Consider the following 21,437-nt stretch of genomic DNA (forward strand, 5'->3'; position numbering starts at 1 on the left):
CCGGTCCCCGAACTAGTGGAGGCAGGAAACGACCCTCAGCTAGAAACCGGAGGCTCTGACATTTTATGTGGCGCAGCCCCTCGCTACACCCGCTAGGAAGGCACCACATATGGTCAGGGAAACTGGCGCCAAGTTTACCAAGAGGAGGCCCGAGGCAGCCGGACAGAAGTGTTGGTAAGAAAGGCCAGACAAAGGACACACAAAGGGGGTCCTGTGAAGTGCTCCAAAGTTATCTGGGAGTTGTCTGAGCCCCTCACCTGGTGAGCACAGTACGACGTGGGCAGCCGTTACCTGCAGACGTGGTCTGGATAATAAGAACTGTGAGTAAAGGCCCTGGACTGCATCACTGACTCCGTGTCGTTACTGCTGCTGCCCTGCACCATCACCCCCATCCTCCGCATACACTGCCCTGAGGCTATACTCCTCCCGTGGGGAGTTATGCTACGCTCTGCTGCACCCACAACACCAGCCTCAGCGGTCTGCCCTGTAGCGGCGGTTCACTCTGACCGCAATCCACGGGTGGCGTAGTCGGACATTTAAACATCAAAACCACATAAATAGTTCCGCCACTGGTTTGACCGCCCTGAGCCACGGAACCGGGTCGCCGCCACGAAGACTACAACCACCAGCATCCACCAAAAAGGGTCCGGCTCCGGGTGTCCCAAGGCCCAGGGGGTGCGTCAGAACATTTTCATCACCTTTCACAATCACCAATGGGACAAGGCAGGGATGTCCTCTGTCCCCTCTCTTATACATCCTAGTGACGGAGCACCTGCTCTCATCAATTCGCCATAACCCCAATATTAGGTGGATTGAGGTGGGAGGCACCGAGTACAAGTGCTCTCTATTTGCTGATGATGTCTTAGTATATATCACTCAATCACATATATCCATCCATGCTGTTATGGCTGAAATAGATCACTTTGTTACATGGTAAAATTTTAAAATCAATGCAGCGAAGTCTGAGGCCCTCGATGTCTCCCTCCCCAAATCCATATAGGATTCCATCCAGTCCAACTTTCCCTTTGCCTGGCCCTCACAGGGTATCAAATACTTAGGAATTCCTATTCATAGAGACCTCTCCCATCTATGTTATCTTAATTTTGGGCCCTTTATTGAACAATTCCATACAGACCACGGTTGGCAAGTTAGAACTGTAAGATTCACTACGTGAACCACTGGTGTTTTGTGGAAAAGCACATGTACACTGCGTTCCAAATTATTATGCAAAAAGTGTTTAGGAGTGATAAGGGAAGAATTTGTTTGTTTGTCAGTTAAACTCATTGATGGTGATGTGTGTCAGGGCTCTTTATATCACTGTAAGCAATTGCAGACACCTGTGCTAATTAGTTTGGCAGGTGTGTCCAATGAAAGGCAAGACTACTTAAGAAGGCTCTCTCACATTATTAAGCAGCCTACATTTTCTGCCAAAATGGGAAAGAAAAAGGATGTGTCGGCTGCTGAGAAGCAACAAATTGTGGAGTGTTTAGGTCAAGGCATGACTACAATCAACATTGTGCGATGATCAGGATGAAGTGTCTTGGCAATCAAGAAGTATGTAGCTGATTCACAGTACACACGTGTGCGTGCTGATAAGGGCAAATTGAGGACTCTTTCCTACAGGCAATTACGTCAGGTTAAAAGAGCAGCGGCAAGAAAGCCTTGTCATAGCAGCAGACAAGTTTTTGAAGCTGCTGGTGCCTCCAACGTCCCCCGAACAACAAGATGCAGGGTCCTTCAGAGGTTTGCAGCTGTGCATACGCCATCCTGTCGACCTCCTCTATCCACTGCACACAAGCAGAAACGGCTCCAGTGGGCCAAACATTACATGAAGACTGATTTCAAAACTGTTTTGTTCACGGATGAGTGCCGTGCAGCGCTCGATGGTCCAGATGGATGGAGTGGAGGATGGCTGGTTGATGGACACCCCACGCAAACACGGCTACAGCGCCAACAAGGAGGAGGTGGAGTAATGTTTTGGGCTGGAATCATGGGGAGAGAGATTGTCGGCCCCTTTAGGATCCCTGAAGGCGCTAAAGATGAACTCCATAATGTATGTGGATTTTCTCAAACAGCACTTCCTGCCATGGTTCAAGAAGAAGAACCGTGTATTTCACAGCAAGATCATTTTTCTGCATGATAATGCACCATCTCATGCTGCACATAAAACATCTGCATCTCTGGCTGATATGGGCATAAAAGGGGACAAACTTATGGTGTGACCCCCATGCTCCCCTGACCTCTACCCCATTCAGAACCTTTGGAGCATCATTAAAAGGAGTGTCTATGATGGCGGGAGGCAGTTCACATCTAAGCAACAGCTCTGGGAGGGTATTCTGTCCTCATGCAAAACAATTGAAGCAGAAACCATCCAAAACCTGACAAATTCAATGGACGAGAGAGTTCAGAAGCTCCTTTCGAACAAGGGGTCCTATGTGAAAATGTAACATCACCTACAATAAAGTTTTGAGTTGAAAACTGTTTGATTTCAGTTTCTAACAACCTGCTAATGCTTATAATTTCAAAAATGACCATTTTTTTGGTCTTTATTAAAATGAAAAGGTTGATCGAAAAGTTTGGGGGATCTAAGAGTGTGGCAACCCAGTAGTCATGATTACTTCGAATTCTGACAATATGAGGGTCATGCTGCAGGTAGTGCAGCAAGAAGGCACTTATGTGTCTTGCGCATCTCGGAGCCCCAAAATTATTTTCCGGGCTAGATGCAGCTAAAAATTATTTTTAATTTTAAATCTGGTGGAGCTTATTATAGATGGCCTAATAGGATCAGTGCTGCACACTGCTACAAAGCCCAAATTATTTTCCAGTCAAGATACAGATAAACATGATTAGTAATTTGAAAGCTTAAAACGGTTGGTAGGGTGATTTTAACCAATCATCAAGCTTTTACTCTCCCCAGGATGACACAGGGGTAGAAAAGTCGTTTCGGATCCATGATTTGTTCATCTTTATGAACGTGAGTCTGTCTACATTATCAGTGGAGAGCCGCGTGCGCTTATCTGTCAGCACACCACCAGCAGCGCTGAACACACGTTCAGACAGAACGCTGGCTGCGGGGCATGACAAGATCTCCAAGGCGTAAGTGGCTAGCTCCGGCCATTTATCCAGATTGGAAGCCCAAAAAGAGCAAGGGTCCAGTGACACAGTCATGGCTTCAATGTTTACTTGGAGATACTCCTGTACCATCGTCTCTAGGCGTTGACTATGTGTCAGACTTCTTGTCTCCTGTGGCCTTGCAAAGGATGGGCTAAAAAAGTGGTGAAATGATTCCGCAAAATTGATGTTACCAGCAGATACTGTGGTTCTGTTACGGTTTGAGTGCTGAACACTTGACGGTCCCACGGTTGGCAAGTTGGAACTGTGAGATTCACTACGTGCACCACTGGTATTTTGTGGAAAAGCACATGTAAGATTCTGCAACAGTCTCTGCTGATACTCCTGCATGCGTGCATCCCTTTCTATGGCAGGAATAATTTCTGCAAATTTACTTTTGTACCGGGGATCTAACAGTGTGGCAACCCAGTAGTCAGGATTATTTTCTAATTCTCACAATTCGAGGGTCATGTTGCAGGTAGTGCAGCAAGAAGGCACTCATGTGTGTTGCGCATCCAGGAGCACCAAGTCCCTGTTGTGTTGGTGGCGAGGTAACAATCATGCTTCCTTCCTCTGTCCTCTCCCCCCAACCTCGCACAACAGAAATGTGATCAAGGTCTCCCTCATCTGATGAGTCTTCCATCAGTTCGTCCTCCACTTCTTCCTGGGCTCCTGCACCTTCCTCACTAGTTTGGCTGCTACCATGCGCCCTGGTAAAACCATCTCCCCCACCCTCACATGCCTGCCGCCTTGGTGCTGCCGACCGTCTGGACCTTGCAGATGTTAGCCCTTCCGCATACAACTCTTCCTCCTCTACTTCCTCCACCTCCTCTTGTGCCACCACCTGACTCCGAATTCTGTTTAACATGTGCTCCAGCATGTAAATCACCGGAATAGTCATGCTGATAATGGCATCGTCAGCACTAAACATCTTCGTCGCCATTTCAAAACTGTGCAGAAGGGTGCATAGGTCCCTGATCTGAGACCACTCCTCCAGCGTGATTTGCCCCACCTCTGAATCTCGTTGGCCCAGGCTATACGTCAGAACGTATTGCACCAGGGCTTGTCGGTGCTGCCACAGTCGCTGCAACATGTGCAGAGTTGAATTCCACCGGGTAGGCACATCGCATTTTAGCCGGTGAAGTGGCAGGCCCAACGACTTCTGTAGAGATGTAAGTCGCTGAGCTGCGGGATGCGAACGGCGGAAGTGAGCACACAGCGACCGTGCCCTCTGCAGAAGGCCATCTAGTCTGGGATAGTGGGCTAAAAATTGCTGAACAACCAGGTTCAACACGTGAGCCATACAAGGCACGTGTGTGACATTGCCCCGGCGAAGGGCCGCACCCAGGTTTGCAGCATTGTCGCACACGGCCTTCCCTGGTTTCAGGTCCAGTGGAGACAACCATTCATGAAATTGGTTCTCCACAGCTGACCACAACTCCTCAGCTGTGTGACCCACATTTCCCAGACATTTCAAAGTAAAAACCGCCTGATGACGTTGAGCCCTACTGCCAGCATAGTAAGGAGGTGTGCAGGATCCCTTCTGCGCAGTTAGAAAGCTTGTGGCATGACCAGACAGGCTTTGGGTGCAGGTGGAAGACCGAGAGGAGGTTGAGGAGGCAGAAGCAGTGGAGGAACTTTGACATAAAGAGGATTGACGCACAACTCGTGGGGACGGCAAGACTTGGACAGCAGCCCCTTGTCCTGCTGTCACCATAGTTACCCAGTGCCCAGTCAGCGACATGTAACGCCCCTGTCCATGCCTACTCGTCCAAGTGTCTGTGGTGAAATGCACCCTGTCACACACAGAGTTTCTCAAAGAAGCGGTGATGTTGTGTGCGACATGCTGGTGGAGCGCAGGCACACCTTTCTTTGAGAAGTAGTGCCGACTGGGCATCTGGTACTGGGGCACTGCGACGGACATAAGGTCTCGAAAATCCTCTGTGTCCACCAGGCGGAAAGGCAGCATTTCTGTAGCCAAGAGCTTGCAGATGGTGAAATTCAACCTCTTAGCTTTCTCATGGCTAGGAGGAAATGGTCTTTTACTTGTCCACATCTGAGGGACCGAGGGCTGGCTATTGTGCTTAGACGGGGTTGATAAGGGTGTCCCCGACAAACTGCCGGTCTGTGAGGAAGATGCAGGCGGACATGTTAGGTTGCCTTGATCCAAAGGTGGTGCTATCGATGTCGGACAGCGCTCAACACCAGCTGGTGTTACCACCTCCAAAGAAAATGATGACCTGCCAATCACGCTGGCTGTTGCGGGTAAAGAGGTGGCAGGTCTGCGCCCCAAAACAGGTGTGACTGCTGTGCCCCCAGTCACAGAGGATGAAGAGGCCGCGGATGCACAAGATATAGCAGACGGTGGTTGGCCCGGCCGGCTAGGCCGCATTGTAGCACACTGAGCTTCCCACTGCAACTTATGCTTCATGTCCATGTGCCGGTTCATGCATGAAGTACTCAAACTATGTATTTTTTGGCCTCTACTTAGCTTTTGCTGACAAATGTTACAGATAACACGAGTTGGGTCATCTTTATCGATCTGAAAAAATGCCCAGGCTATGCAAGGCTTAGCACCCATGCGACCTGAAGAGCCACCACGACTTGTGGTGAGAGGCAGAGTTGTGTTTGAGGATGCAGTTGTTGACGTGCTTCCAGTACTACGTCTCTGTCCAGGAAGGCGCAACCTGACCTCGTCGTCACGAGCATCTTCCTCCACCTCCTCTGCTGACCTCATCTCTTGGCTGACTGTGGGTTGACAGTAAGTGGGATCTCCAACCTCATCATCATCACCCTGTGTGTTATCACACCCGTCGTCCTCAGAGCCAACCTGTTCCTGCCCTGACAAAAAACTAAAGTTGTCGCTCCAATCAGGTATTTGAGTCTTATCATCGTCTTCCTCATTGTCTCCACCAACAGGAGTTACAGTTTGGGAATGAGGGTCTACATTATGGTCAGAACCTTCTGCATCTGGTCCTGGATCCGACTCATAAAGATTCTGGGCATCAGTGCAGATCATTTCCTCGTCTGGATTCACAGAAGCGCTGGAGTCGACCTCTGATTCCCAGGCTATAGTATGAGTAAACAGCTCTGCAGACTCAACCATCTGTTCTACCTCATACTCAGACGGGCAGCTGGAGATTTGGGAGCTGTGAGGAAGCAAGTGCGATTTGGGTGACACCTTTGAGGACTGGAGTATTTGTGATGTTGAAGTTGATGTGGAGGAGAGCCCACTTAAAGGAGCACTTGATATCCATTGAAGCACCTGCTGTTTTTGTGCCTCATCTGGAATTTGTAGCGATTGGCGTGGCCGTAAGAAAGGGATCTTATCACATTGTCCGCTAAAAGAAGTAGACATTTTAGTTTGGCTGGAAGATGGTCTTTCTTCTGCAGATGTTACTGTTGCTTTAACACCTACCCCACGGACACAACCTTTTTTCCCCTTCCCAACACGCCTATTCCCCTTTCCACCAGCAGCAGGCCTTTTTCCACTCATTTTGGTGGTTAACTAATTCACAACTCTGGAGTTGTTTGCACAAAAAAACAATGGATGGTAACCGAGCAGAGCTGAGTGGCCAAACTGTGGTATTAGGCCAAAACTATTGGCTGGGTTAGATGCAGAAAAAAATTATATTCAATTTGCAACCTGATGGAGGTCAGTATAGATGGACTAATACAACAAGTCCCACACACAGCTAGAAGCCCAATATTTTTTCAGAGGTAGATGCAGAAAAAAATATATTCAGTTTGCAACCTGATGGAGGTCAGTATAGATGGACTAATACAACAAGTCCCACACACAGCTAGAAGCCCAAATATTTTTTCAGAGGTACTGTAGATGCAGATAAAAATTATTTTGAATTTGCAACCTGATGGAGGTCAGTATAGATGGACTAATAGAGAAAGTCCGACACACTGCTAGAAGGCCAAATATTTTTTCAGAGCTAGATGCAGAAAAAAATTAGATTCAGTTTGCAACCTGATGGAGGTCAGTATAGATGGACTAATAGAATGATGCTATGCCCAAAAGATTTTACTTCACTAGGTGCAGTAAAAAAATTGGTATTCTATACACAGGTGGTATATCTTGCAACACAGATAGGCTACTCCACTGACTAACACACTCTGCAATAGGCCAAAAAGGATTAGCTTTGCTAGATTCAGCCAAATGCTGTGAAAAAAACTTGCACAGCACTGGCACAGACCTGCCTGGCAAAAACTGATAGGAACTGATGTAACCTAGTCCTGAAAAGGACTCCAATTACAATTAGTCTTTACTCCCACAACCTATCTATTTAAGAGCACAGACCTGCCTGATAAAAGTCGTAGGAAATGCTGTAACCTAGTCCTTAAAAGGACTGCAATCACAACTATTCCCTACTCCCAAGCTATCTGTATATTTGTGCGAAAATTGGCTTGAAATTAACAAGGTATAGCGCACACAGCAACAGCGGTGCCGTCTAACACGCAGCTGCAGCAGTGAGAAAATGGTGGCGACGGGGAAAATGGCTTGGTCTTATAGGGCAAGGACATGTGACATACACTGCCTATGACACATGCCCTTGCTTGTGTGAAAAAAAGCACTTCGCTCCGTGTGTGCGCTGCTGATAGGCTGACAGATTGCACCTCCCCACTGTAAATGCGGGAAAGAGAAAAAAAATGGAGATCTTCATTGTTCCTGCAGAGATCCATCCCCTGCCCCTCCCCCCACCCCGCTGTACACTCAAACTGCGTATTAACATTAATTTTCATCATTACTGAGAAAAAATCCAGTTATGATTTAGGTGCACGAACAGTTATCGAACATAACCTCGAACAGCCGAATTTTTCTCAAATTGTTCGTGTTCGCCGAACGGCTCGAACACCGCCCAAAACAGCTCGAATTTGAGATTGGCGAACAGTTCGAGTAGAACAACGCTCATCTCTATTCGCCACCAGTTTTGCCATATTTCAGAGCTGCAATGTTACTGGAGTATCAAAAAGCACAAGGTGTGCGATACTCAGGGACATGGCCAAGGTAAGGAAGGCTGAAAAACGACCACCTTTGAACAAGAAACATAAGATAAAACTTCAAGAATGGGCCAAGAAATATCTTAAGACGGATTTTTCAAAGGTTTTATGGACTGATGAAATGAGAGTGACTCTTGATAGGCCAGATGGATGGGCCAGAGGTTGGATCAGTAAAGGGCAGAGAGCTCCACTCCGACTCAGACGCCAGCAAGGTGGAGGTGGGGTACTGGTATGGGCTGGTATCATCAAAGATGAACTTGTGGAACCTTTTCGAGTTGAGGATGGAGTGAAGCTCAACTCCCAGACCTACTGCCAGTTTCTGGAAGACAACTTCTTCAAGCAGTGATACAGGAAGAAGTCAGTATCGTTCAAGAAAAACATGATTTTCATGCAGGACAATGCTCCATCACATGCATCCAACTACTCCACAGCGTGGCTGGCCAGTAAAGGTCTAAAAGAAGAAAAAATAATGACATGGCCCCCTTGTTCACCTGATCTGAACCCCATAGAGAACCATAGGTCCATCATAAAATGTGAGATCTACAGGGAGGGAAAACAGTACACCTCTCAGAACAGTGTCTGGGAGGCTGTGGTGGCTGCTTCACGCAATGTTGATCGAAAACAGATCAAGCAACTGACAGAATCTATGGATGGAAGGCTGTTGAGTGTCATCATAAAGAAAGGTGGCTATATTGATCAGTAATTTTTTTTGTTTTTGTTTTTGCATGTCAGAAATGTTTATTTCTAAATTTTGTGCACTGATATTGGTTTACCTGGTGAAAATAAACAAGTGAGATGGGATTATATTTGGTTTTTATTAAGTTGCCTCATAATTCTGCACAGTAATAGTTACCTGCACAAACAGATATCCTCCTAAGATAGCCAAACCTAAAAAAAAACACTCCAACTTCCAAAAATATTAAGCTTGGATATTTATGAGTCTTTTGGGTTGATTGAGAACATAGTTGTTGATCAATAAAAAAAATAATCCTCTAAAATACAACTGCCTAATAATTCTGCACACAGTGTAAATCTTGCTTCATTAGTCCTTATTATGTCCTTTATTGAGGTGTTGCCAATTAGGTTCAGATATATTTTTCACCCATCTCCATATGTTTTGTGCTACATTTTATTTAGTATAATAATACTTTTTTGTTAAATATATAATAGGCATGGCAACCAGCTTGTGATCGGTGGTGGTCTCAGTCCTGAGACCCCCACTAATTGCTCAAAACACAGCTATGAAGTGCGCTGCTCTTGTGTTTTGATGGCTTTTTTTTTTTTTTTTTTTTTGAGAAATGTGGTGACCAAAGAAAAGCAAATTTTGGCTTTTAGATTTTTTTCTCTGCATAGCTTTACTTGATCATGTTAATTAATTTTTTTATTTCTCCCGGCTGCCGTGACAAATTATTGCCACCCCAAAATCTCAAGAGGAGCTGATGCGAGCAAGTGCATGAGTGCAAGGGCTATCACATCATATAAATGCTGTTGTCAATGATTGACAGTGGCATTTAAAAGGGTAAACACAGCAGTGATGACAGCGATCTGCAATTGCTGCTGCTAAAGGCAGATGCCGGCTGTGTGTAGCTGGCTTCATCTGCTTGGTATGGTGCTGACAAGAGATTTACTGTTATGTCCTATGTCAGGAAGGAGTGAATGAGGAGCGATAAAGCGCGCGGTGGATGCTGGGTGTGACGCGCGGAAGGACAACTAAAGGTATTTACAAAAACCCTTATCGGCACAGGGTAAATACATTGGGGAACATTTGGGCCATTGTTAAAAGTACAGAGCGGCCCTGCCTATCCTGTTAACGATGATGCTGCTGCCAGCGCTGTGATCAATTATGAACCTCCATTAGTTTTCCTGGGCCCCCTCCTGCTCGGGGCCCCGGTGCAGCTGCACGGGTGATATGTCCCCCCCTGTGTATATGCCAGATTGCATAATGGTTACTGTTTTGTGGAGATGGGATAATGGTGTGGAGGTGTTGAAGGGTTTGGGACTAGACCGATTATTTCCAGTGCCTTCCACTTTGTGGCAGCAGTTTTGTCGGAGCAATTTTCTGTTCCAGGATGACTGTGACCCTGTCCAGAGATGATGACCTATGAAGACCTGGTTTCGTTTGAAGGAAAAGTGACCTGTTCAGATACCTAACTTCAACCTTATGGAATTACTTTAGGATGAATTGGAACGTGGATGAAAGGTGGCGACTAAAGACTGCTATCTGTCGTGAGGGATTTTTTCAGTCATTCTTTATGCTGATAGAAAGTCATTTATGGTATAACTGATAACCGGAAGCTAATCAAGGGCAGAGATCATTGAAGCCTTCATTAATAAACTATGAATGAGAAATCATATAGTTGTCTGAAAGTCTCTATGTTTGACCGGCTTATGGTCAAAGTGACAACCTTTTATAGCTTGACATAGAAATGCAGAATTTTTATGTATGTGCTATAGATAATAAAGATTTCTGGAAAGCTGACATCTAAATAAATATCTCAATACGTCAGATATTTTGGAAACAAACCTATTATATAAACCAAACTCACCAATAAACAAGTTACAGTTCCCAGAACTTCACCAACCACTGGAAGATTCTGTAATATTATATGTTATATATATAAGTAATAAAATATTAGAGGTCATTAGAAGTACACATAAATTATTGCTGCGAGCCTTTCATAATTGCCATAAAACACATAAATCAATCAGTGAAAATAAGTGTTATTATTAAATGACGTGCTGATACCTGGTTTATTCAATCACTTTACATTTTAACCAGAAGTTGTATCATTCTCACAAAGAGAGAAAATTCATATAACAGAATAACTGTTTATTACTAGTGTTGAGCGATACCTTCCGATATCAGGAAATATCGGATCGGATTGGATCAGGCAGATACTCAAAAAGTATCGGATATCGCCGATTCCGATACCGGAAACCAATGCAAGTCAATGGGACACTAATATCAGAATGAAAATAAACCTTTTCTTTCCTTGTAGGTTAATTCTACATGAAGTAAAACAACTAAGAATAATGTAGAATGTATTATGCGAAAAGCCGGCAATTCATCAGCGCATACACCGGTACCCGACAATTTACAACAGAAAGAATAGAGCTTCACACATAGATTAGATAGATAGAAACATGTCAGTCACATATATATGAAGTACAGTGACAGTGTTGCTTACTGTACTTGTCATTTAGTGTAAAGGATTTATTTAAAAAAATAATAGTGTTTTCATGCACCGTCTCTTTAAGAAAGCCGGCCGGCAATTCAGCATCTGTACCCGACAATTTAGAATAGAAGGAATAGAGAATCATACATAGATTAGATAGATAGAAACATGTCAGTCACATATATATGAAGTACAGTGACAGTGTTGATTACTGTACTTGTCATTTAGTGTTAAAATAAAGGATTTATTTAAACAAAAAATAGGCGTGGGGTTCCCCTTAATTTTAGTCTCTAGCGGAGGTTAAGCAGACAGCTGGGGCAGATGTTTGAAGCCTGGGAAGGGGGTAATACCCACGGAGCTTCCCAGGCTACTAATATCAGCCCCCAGCTGAATACCTAGCCCTTACTAGCTATTAAAATGGGGGACCCCCCCAAAAATATGACGTGGGGTCCCCCCTATTTTAATAGCTAGCAAAGGCTAGGCAGACAGCTGGGGGCTGATATTAATAGCCCAGGAAGGGAGCCATGAATATTGGCCCCCTCCCAGGCTAGAAACACCAGCCGTCAGCCGCCCCAGAAATGGCGCATCCATAGGATGCGCCAATTCTGGCACTTAGCCTCGCTCTTCCCACTGCCCTGTAGCGGTGGCAGTGGGGTAATAGGAATGGGGTTGATGTCAGCTTATAATGCCAGCTGACATCAAGCCCAGGTTAGTAATGGAGAGGCGTCTATAAGACACCCCCATTACTAACCCCATAGTGAAAGTTAAAAAAAAAACACAAACACCCAGAATAAAGTCCTTTAATTGAAATAAACACACAATTCTTTATTGTTCTAAATTAAACCATACTTACCGTCACGCCCATTCCAGCTGAAGCCAACGATCTCCTGCAATAAAAGAAAAATAATAAAGCAACCTCATCCTTACCTTTCCATGGTTCCCACGACAGCTCCAGCTCTGCTACATTGAGATGACAGGCTGGACCGCAGCAGAACGCTGCCATCCAGCCTGTCATCCCGCAGACACTGAGAAGCGCAGGCATGCTTGCGCTCCTCAGTGTCTCTCTGTGACGGCATCCAGATGAGCCGACAATGAACTCGGCTCACCTCATGCACGTCACTGACAGCGTGGGAGAATTCTCATGCTGAAGCGCTGAGTGCAGGAGAATTTTCCCACGCTGTCAGTGACGTGCATGAGGTGAGCCGAGTTCATTGGACATGACCTCACCTCATGCACGTCACTGACAGCGTGGGAAAATTCTCCTGCACTCAGCGCTTCAGCGTGAGAATTTCCCCACGCTGTCAGTGACGTGCATGAGGTGAGCTCATGTCCAATGAACTCAGCTCACTTCATGTACGTCACTGACAGCGTGGGAGAATTCTCACGCTGAAGCGCTGAGTGCAGGAGAATTTTCCCACGCTGTCAGTGACGTGCATGAGGTGAGCTGAGTTCATTGGACATGAACTCGGCTCATCTTTATGCCGTCACAGCGAGACACTGAGGAGCGCAAGCATGCCTGCGCTTCTCAGTGTCTGCGGGATGACAGGCTGGATGGCAGCGTTCTGCTGCGGTCCAGCCTGTCATCTCGATGTAGCAGAGCAGAAGCTGTCGTGGGATCCATGGGAAGGTAAGGATGAGGTTGGTTTATTATTTTTCTTTTATTGCAGGAGATCGCTGGCTTCAGCTGGAATGGGCGTGATGGTAAGTATAGTTTAATTTAGAACAATAAAGAATTGTGTGTTTATTTCAATTAAAGGACTTTATTCTGGGTGTTGTGTTTTTTTAAATACTTTACTAGAAATTCATGGTGCTCATGTCTAATATTGGCGTGACCCCATGAATTTCGGGCTTAGGGCCAGCTGATAATGCCAAGCTGGCCTTAACCCCTTTATTACCCAGTGAGCCACCGCACCAGGGCCCTGGATGAGTTGGGTACAGCGCCAGAAGATGGCGCTTCTATGAACGCGCCATTTTCCGGGGCGGCTGCGGACTGCAATTTGCAGCGGGTGGGGCCCAGAAAGCTTGGGCCTCCCTGCGCTGCGGATTCCAGCCCCCAGCTGCCTAGTTGTACCTGGCTGGACACAAAAATAGGGCGAAGCTCCACGTATTTTTTTTTTTAATTATTTCATGAAATTCATGAAATAATTAAGAAAAAAAGGGCTTCCCTATATTGTTGTGTCCGGCCAGGTACAAATAGGCAGCTGGTGGTTGGGGGCAGCCCGTTCCTGCCTGCTGTACCTGGCTGGACACAAATATAGGACGAAGCCCCACATCAATTTTTTTTTAATTATTTCATGAATTTCCTGAAATAATTTAAAAAAAATTGACGTGGGGCTTCGCACTATATTTGTGTCCAGCCAGGTACAGCAGGCAGGAACGGGCTGCCCCCAACCACCAGCTACCTATTTGTACCTGGCCGGACACAACAATATAGGGAAGCCCTTTTTTTCTTAATTATTTCATGAATTTCATGAAATAATTTAAAAAAAAAATACGTGGAGCTTCGCCCTATTTTTGTGTCCAGCCAGGTACAACTAGGCAGCTGGGGGCTGGAATCCGCAGCGCAGGGAGGCCCAAGCTTTCTGGGCCCCATCCGCTGCAAATTGCAGTCCGCAGCCGCCCCGGAAAATGGCGCGTTCATAGAAGCTGGATGCTGTACCTGGCTGGCATACAAAAATATGGCAAAGCCCACGTCAAAATTTTTGGGAAAAATTAATTAAAAAATAAATAATAATTTAGGGACTGCATCTTTATTAACTCCTCAAATGTCATTTAGTGTTAAAATAAAGGATTTATTTAAAAAAAAAATTGGCGTGGGATCCCCCATAATTTTAGTCTCTAGCGGAGGTTAAGCAGACGGCTGGGGAAGATGTTTGAAGCCTGGGAAGTGGGTAATACCCACGGAGCTTCCCAGACTACTATCAGCCCCCAGCTGAATACCTAACCTTTACTAGCTATTAAAATGGGGGACCCCCCCAAAAAAATGACGTGGGGTCCCCCCTATTTTAATAGCTAGCAAAGGCTAGGCAGACAGCTGGGGGCTGATATTAATAGCCCAGGAAGGGTGCCATGAATATTGGCCCCCTCCCAGGCTAGAAACACCAGCCGTCAGCCGCCCCAGAAATGGCGCATCCATAGGATGCGCCAACTCTGGTACTTAGCCTCGCTCTTCCACGCTGCCCTGGTGCGGTGGCAGGGGGTAATAGGGTTGGGGTTCATGTCAGCGCCAGCTGCCATGAAGCCCAGGTTAGTAATGATGGGCGTCTATAAGACACCCCCATTACTAACCTACAAAGTGTTAAAAAAGAAAAAACACACTACACCCAGAAAAAAATAATTTATTTGAAATAAAACACACCATTTTATTTAATTCTTAGTTTACAAAAAAAAAATAGTTACCTGTCCACGTTCCTGCGCTGATCTCCCATGCACAGCTGTCACATCTGGAGATGGTGACAGCTGTGCATGGCTGCTGTAAGCTCACGCTGCCGGGAACACGTCCGCTCCCGGCAGCGGGAGCCACTGACTGAGGTCACCGGAGTGCATTCAGGCAGCGCAGCTCCGGAGACCTCCTTTACGGCAGTGCTGTACCGTGGGAATTTCTCACGGTACAGCAGGGCCGTAAAGGAGTTGACTGGAGCAGCGCTGCCTGAACTCCGGCGAACCCGCTTATGCAATGACGGGGCTGCTTTACGGCCCCGTCATTCTAGCGGCGGCGGCAGTTCAGAGCGGTCACATTCTATGTGGCTGCTCTGAACTGGAGATCTTCGTGGGACACTCGTGGACTACTACGGAGGGGTAAGGATAAGGTTGTGGTTTATTATTTTATATTTTATTACAGGAGATCAATGGCTTCGGGGAATTAGGTGTCTAGGTGAGTATAGGTGTAGTTTTTTATTTTTTACTTTATTTTAGGTGGCGATCGGCGGGGACAGGTAATGTATGAACTAATTTATTGTAGGTAACCACTGGCCACCAATGACATGTATTTAAAATTTATTGGGGACACAGTAGGGCAATTTATATAGCAGGATCAGGCTGATGGGAACTACTGCTCCCATCAAGCTGATCCTGCTGGCACGAGTGGACGGGGGACAGACATAGGCCGATGGGAGTAGTAGTGTCACATCGGCCTATGTCTGCCTGCACACACACACCCCCAGACATCGCACAGACACCGCGCACACCCGCACAAACATCGCACAGACACCGCGCACACCCGCACACACCCCCAGACATCGCACAGACACCGCACACACCCGCAGACACACGCACAGACACCGCACAGACACCGCGCACACACACCCGCAGACATCGCACAGACACCGCGCACACCCGCACACATCGCACAGACACCCACACACCCGCACACATCGCACAGACACCCACACACACCAATCATGACGGGTCTGGGAGGTGAGGCTGACCTGTGCGACCGTGGGAAAGTTCATGTGAGTTCATGCAATGCAGTCAAGCATGAACTCACATGAACCCTCCGAAGGCACCGCGGCTACTTCAAATGAACAGCTGATCGGCATCACCTGATACCTCAGCTGTTCATTTGAAATAACCGGCGGGAAAGCGCAGCACAGAATGGGAAAGCCGGCGGTGAAGTCTTTTCACTGCCGGCTTCCCCGCCCGGGTCCTTCGCTCCCCGCTCCTTGGTGCTGTGCTCCCCGCCCGGTCCTAACTTACGATCGGGATTGGAGGTGGCGAGGGGAGCGGAGGATCGGGGTGGGAGGCTGCGGGGAAGCAGTATGGGGCTGTGTGATTGTTTAAAAGCCGGCGGCTTTTTACCGCCCGCCGGCTTTTAAACAATCAGGAGAATTCTCCCACGCTGGGATGGCATTCTGATGACAGGCTGGATCTCAGCTGAGCGCTGCCATCCAGCTTGTCATCCTTCAGAGACACTGCAGAGCGCAGGCATTATGGGAACTTCCGATTCCGGTATTCGATATTGTAAAAGTACCGGAATTAAGTATCGGAATTCCGATACCGCGAATATCGGCCGATACCCGATATTTCAGTATCGGAATGCGCAACACTATTTATTACTCATTTGCCTATACATGTTAGAATGTAGAAAATATATAAAATACATAGATACTATTATGGTTATCGCTCATTAAAAAGCTATTATATAAATATAGAGATTTAGTAATCATTACCAGCACTGAATCAGCAACTGTCGCCAGGACTGGAGCGAGTATATTACCAACGACTTCAGTGAGATTTTCCTAGAAATTGTTAATCTAAGTTAAAAATCTTAAAAATAACCAAATATTCTTCTATTCGAACAATTTCGGCAGAAATATATGAATGAATTTAGATAAATTTATATGTAATACAATCCATATATTTAGGCTACCTGTGAAATAGTAGATCCTCAATATGGATCCATGAAGAAGTTGTATACTGATGATGATCAATGGATTCCGAGTGAACTTATTTGAGTGAAACTGACTTCTCAAATTTTACAAAAAAAGTATATTGTCCAGGATACAGTTTTTTTTGCAATTTGCTCCTTTTTAGTTTAGCAAAATAACAGCTTGCTACCACCGTCCAATGATGGAACCTAGAGGGCCGGCAATCAGTTAAAGAATCACTCTCATCAAAATTGTTATCCTCTTAATATATTGCAATCCTCATATTATATAGCACTGTGTACTTACAATTGCTCATTTTGCCTTTCTACCCAGTTAATTCTTCTCTTTTCCATTAGGTCTATGACATCACGTGATTAAAAACAGACAAGCCGAATCCTTCTAAGGTTTATGTAGGCACAGGAAGTCTATTATCCCTGCATGAGTCATGAGTCACTGCAAAAGACCTTGGCAGGGGGGAGGAGGGAGCAGCTGGGTGAAGAGTTGAAAAGGGGAATCATAAATGCAGGGACAAAAGATTTCCTGTTTCTATACAAAGCAAAAAAAAGAAGAATTAGCTGGGTAGAAGGGCAAAATGAGCAATTGTAAGTACATAGTGCTATATAATATGATGATTGCAATATATTAAGAGGATAAAAACTTTTATGAGAGTGTTTCTTTAAAAAAAAATATATATATATATCGCCTCACCTGTCTGACCACTCCTGTAGCCCTCTGGTCTTCTGCGTCACTTTTTTCCACCCTTCCCAGTCAAATGCATTATATTTGGCTTTTTCACCCCAGGCCAGATCTTCCGGCTCAACAAGACCTTAGATGTCACTGTGCGCCATGCCGTTAGGTGAGTGACGGCATGGTGTCCAGGTATGTCGGAGGCTTAAATCAACCTTGAAGACCTGGCCTGGACTGAAGAGGTCAAAGAAAATGGCAGGGGAAGGGGAGATGAAGAGATGCCATGGACAGGATAGCAAGCTGGTGGCCAGGTGAGCTATGAGGCAAGTTTTCATTTTTTTTTTATAAAGATTAATAAGTAACATTCGACTTGCATGGAATAACTTTGCTGCAAGTCGAAATTTTCCAGTAAAATCTGTGGAATTTGGCGAATTCGAATGTTGGCAGATTTGATCATCTGAAGAGCCTCATTCAGACATCCATGATTTTTTTCATACATCAAAGCAAGAACCATTATTCATCAGTGTTTTGGATCCAAGTTTCACCAGTGTTTTGGATACAACGTCTTCAAAAGTAAATTTTGAATAATTACGATATTCTGTTTATCCAAAATCTGAAATTGTGGTAGCACTTTGAGGATATGGCGTCATATCATGTTATTTTTTTTTAATCTCATAATCTTATCTACTGATACTCCATATGTTATAGACGAAGACTCTTACCAATAAATCTCCAGTGTGAAGTAAGTTATCTGTCAGGCAGCCAGCATTACCCTATTAAAGACAGATGGAGAGTTGACAATTATTATTTCTAATGTTTCATTATGTCTCAGTTTAACTAAGTTTAGTTCACAAAACTATTTATCTACAGCGCTAGGTTACTAGAAACAGGACTGTAAAAGCTTTGTTAAAGGGGTTGTCTAGGCTTGACACAAATGTCTGCTGTCAATCTATGTGATTGCAAACTTCTGAAACATGAAGGCGCGCAGTACGCACGCTGTCAGGATTCCACTATAGACTATGGCCTCTCATAATAGAAGACCAGTGAGAGAAGACAGATACGTCTAGTCAGTGCTAGACCGCAAGTATGCAAGTCGCATGCATAGGATCTTGTGGCCGTCCTCTCTCTTTGGCAATGCAGGGGAATCCTAACAGTGTGCGCACCGTTTGCTGTCACAATTCAGAAGTCTGCAGTGACAATTTAGTACTGGTTATTAAAGTAGTTATCCCCTTTTTGAAAACTTTTTTGCTTGCTGGCTCAATTATTTATGAAAAAAGGGGACTTTACTTAGGCTCCACGATTCAAGCGCTTTGCCTCTGATGTTTAACTGCAGCAGTCATGTAAACAGCACTGCAGCCAATCACTGAGCTCAGAGGCTCATGCCGCCTACATCAGCAAAAAAACTGCTGAGCCCAGTGATTGGCTGCAGTGCTGTTGATGCGGTCACCACTGCAGCCTATACACAATCACCAGAGCATTGCTGAACACATCCTGGGAGGGTAAGTAAAAAGGTTTTTTTTTTCATAATGAACTTATCAAAAGTTTTTCAAAAGGAAACAACCACTTTTAATGATGTCAACTTTTATGTCAAACAAAATTTTCATATTAAAATAATTTTGAATCTGTAACATTTTATTTGTAGAACATACTGGTAATATTGCTTGCCAAAAAAAATAAAAAAACAAACAAAAACGTTTTCTTACCAAAATCTTTACAAGGATTTGTGGATCCAGTTTTTTTTGCCTTCTCTGGAAATAATAAAAAAAAAAAACAGGGATCAGCTGTAGACAAATAACGTTGGCAATTTCAATTCACAAAATGCTACATTAATTCATGTGATATACATGAAAGATATAGATCTAATTCGGTTGCTGTAGGACGCTTGTTCAAGAGTTTTTCCATCAGTTTTCTTTCTTACTAAAATATGAAATGTAAATGTTCTACTTTAGATACCACAGCAGAGTACCTGTAGTATTTTACGGTAGCCCTTCAGAAGAGTATCCATCCATGATTTGTAAAATCAGGAATCTCTTACAGGACAGCTATCTGTTCTGACTCATGAAGAGGAGTCTCCACTGTCAGACCTCCCTCTGTAAGGTGGATATGCCCTTAGACCATATAGACAGCATAGTATTGATGATACTACCCCTTTAAATATTGTTTTATTGTGCAGCATGATAAAATATAAGACTAAAACTAAAAGAAACTGCCAATAAGATATAACCCCCGGATGAAGCAAGATGCGAAACGTGTCAAGGTTTGAGTTGGAAAATGATGTTCAAATCCCTGTCATATCATCTGTCATCTGTGGAAGAAGGGTAGAACAAAGGTGCAAAAACTGAAAATTACCTGGCTGGGAAGGGGTTAAAAATAACATCAATTCTTTTAGTAAATAATTCAGTGATTTTTACCTGGCAGGAGAGGATTTTCAAGTCATCGATCAGAAGATTAACATTCTAAAACAAAACTCAGCATTAGGATCAGATCTACTTTTAGGAAAAAATGAAGGGTCATTAAACCTGTGGCCATTTGCCTAATAATAAACAGTTTTTAGTACATAAAATGGAGATCATATATTTTGTCATCATGATGTAACAGGTCAACAAGGTTAATGTGTTTACAAGGGTATAAAAAAGTGGTAAATTTGTTGCAGAAATTTCTGAGTGGGGCAGAAATCTGTGTTTTGCACCTAAATAACCTAATTCTGATGAATGGGATTGATGTTCAGTCTGAGAAATGTTTGCAACAAATCCGTCACATGTGAATACAGCCTGTAAATGACTATGTATATTGTAAAGATGAAGCCTTTATTATCTTATAAAATGATGGGTGGACTATACTTACATCTGTTATCTGTTTTACACATTCTGACGTCAAAAAATTACTAAACTGTTGGATAAAATAGATAATAGTTATTAAGCGATAAAATAAGACTCCCACTGCTTTTAAGGGTTGTTTTCAAGTTTCCTCTTCAGGATCGCACTGCCCCTCGACTTCCTCTTTGCTGGGGGTGGTGCTATCCTGAAGATTGGCAGACCAGTGGCCCGGTGGAGCTGCTGGCCTGAACCTTAAGTTCTCCAATGCTGCACGCAGAAAAAGTTTTGCCACTTCAGCATTGAAGGAGGGCAAGAGCACAGGAGCTGGCAAGACTGTATGGCTACAGCAACCTGGCCATCTATAGATCAGCGCTTACAAGCTCTATTAAAAAGAGCTTGTAAGATCTGCAGATGCTCGGCCACTGCTCTGACACTACATCAGTGGCTGGAGACCAAGACAATCTGCAATAAATAATAAAATTAAAAATCCTTCCGTATGAGAATGGAGATGATTTTTTTTTTATTAAGAAGTAACTTTAAAGTTGCTGTTTTTATAAGCAGTTTGCAATTTTAACTATTAGTGATGTTGAGACTAACCCTTTAAGATGATGTTCTGAAATGTTTTATAGCTGCCTATGTTTACCGATAATACTAATTTATAAGACATAAATGGAAGCATTATACAGTTAATAAAATTACAGTAGAGAATGATACATTTTATTATTTTATCAACAGTCAGTATAGATTTTCAGCCTTCGAATATTTCTATATAAATCTATATTCCATTTCTTGGGTTTCTGTCTATGCCACTAAAATTACCACCCCATGAGAAATTTACTGAACGCTGGTTTCCCACCATACATTTATTTTTCTGCAGCAGTACGGTATATCCAGTGATAGGGTCATACTTTTGTGTACAAATGTGTTAAAAATAACTTTATGTATTGGAGAAAAAAAAATCTGTCCTTACCAAAATACACACGATATCTAACACTTCTCCGGAAAGTGGTGTGTGATGCTGAAAAACAAAGTATAGAGTAATAATCAAAAGATGCCACCATCTTATAGCAATAATAGCATTAATAATGGTGCACAAATGCTCCTTCTATTCACCACTTTTAATGGTAACAAAGACTGATGGTATCAGAGACCTGAGCAGAATTTATGATACCATTCTGATTATTTATGACAATGATAGTTTTATTTCTTACCATTGAAATTTGTACTACATTCTTGCAGGTTTCTCTTTACAGACTGGGATGATATCAGTA

At 44.2% G+C, this 21,437-nt stretch overlaps 1 protein-coding gene across 2 annotated transcripts in view; it reads right to left on the bottom strand.

Moving 5' to 3' along the window:
• LOC141156408 (uncharacterized) overlaps nucleotides 1-21,437 on the bottom strand; it is a 40,567-nt gene that overhangs the window by 9,002 nt on the left and 10,128 nt on the right. For both annotated transcript variants that reach the window (XM_073642603.1, XM_073642602.1), the window contains 7 exons: nucleotides 21,137-21,184; nucleotides 20,195-20,239; nucleotides 19,762-19,806; nucleotides 19,054-19,098; nucleotides 18,073-18,123; nucleotides 16,466-16,534; nucleotides 10,668-10,715 (listed from right to left, as the gene is read on the bottom strand). In XM_073642603.1, the coding sequence (XP_073498704.1) occupies nucleotides 10,668-10,715; nucleotides 16,466-16,534; nucleotides 18,073-18,123; nucleotides 19,054-19,098; nucleotides 19,762-19,806; nucleotides 20,195-20,239; nucleotides 21,137-21,184 (351 nt within the window). The remainder of the gene's footprint in view (nucleotides 1-10,667; nucleotides 10,716-16,465; nucleotides 16,535-18,072; nucleotides 18,124-19,053; nucleotides 19,099-19,761; nucleotides 19,807-20,194; nucleotides 20,240-21,136; nucleotides 21,185-21,437) is intronic.

Source organism: Phyllobates terribilis, unplaced genomic scaffold, assembly GCF_046119375.1.
Source record: "Phyllobates terribilis strain yellow unplaced genomic scaffold, ASM4611937v1 Scaffold_8__6_contigs__length_399053987, whole genome shotgun sequence".
In the NCBI taxonomy this organism is placed as follows: domain Eukaryota; kingdom Metazoa; phylum Chordata; class Amphibia; order Anura; family Dendrobatidae; genus Phyllobates; species Phyllobates terribilis.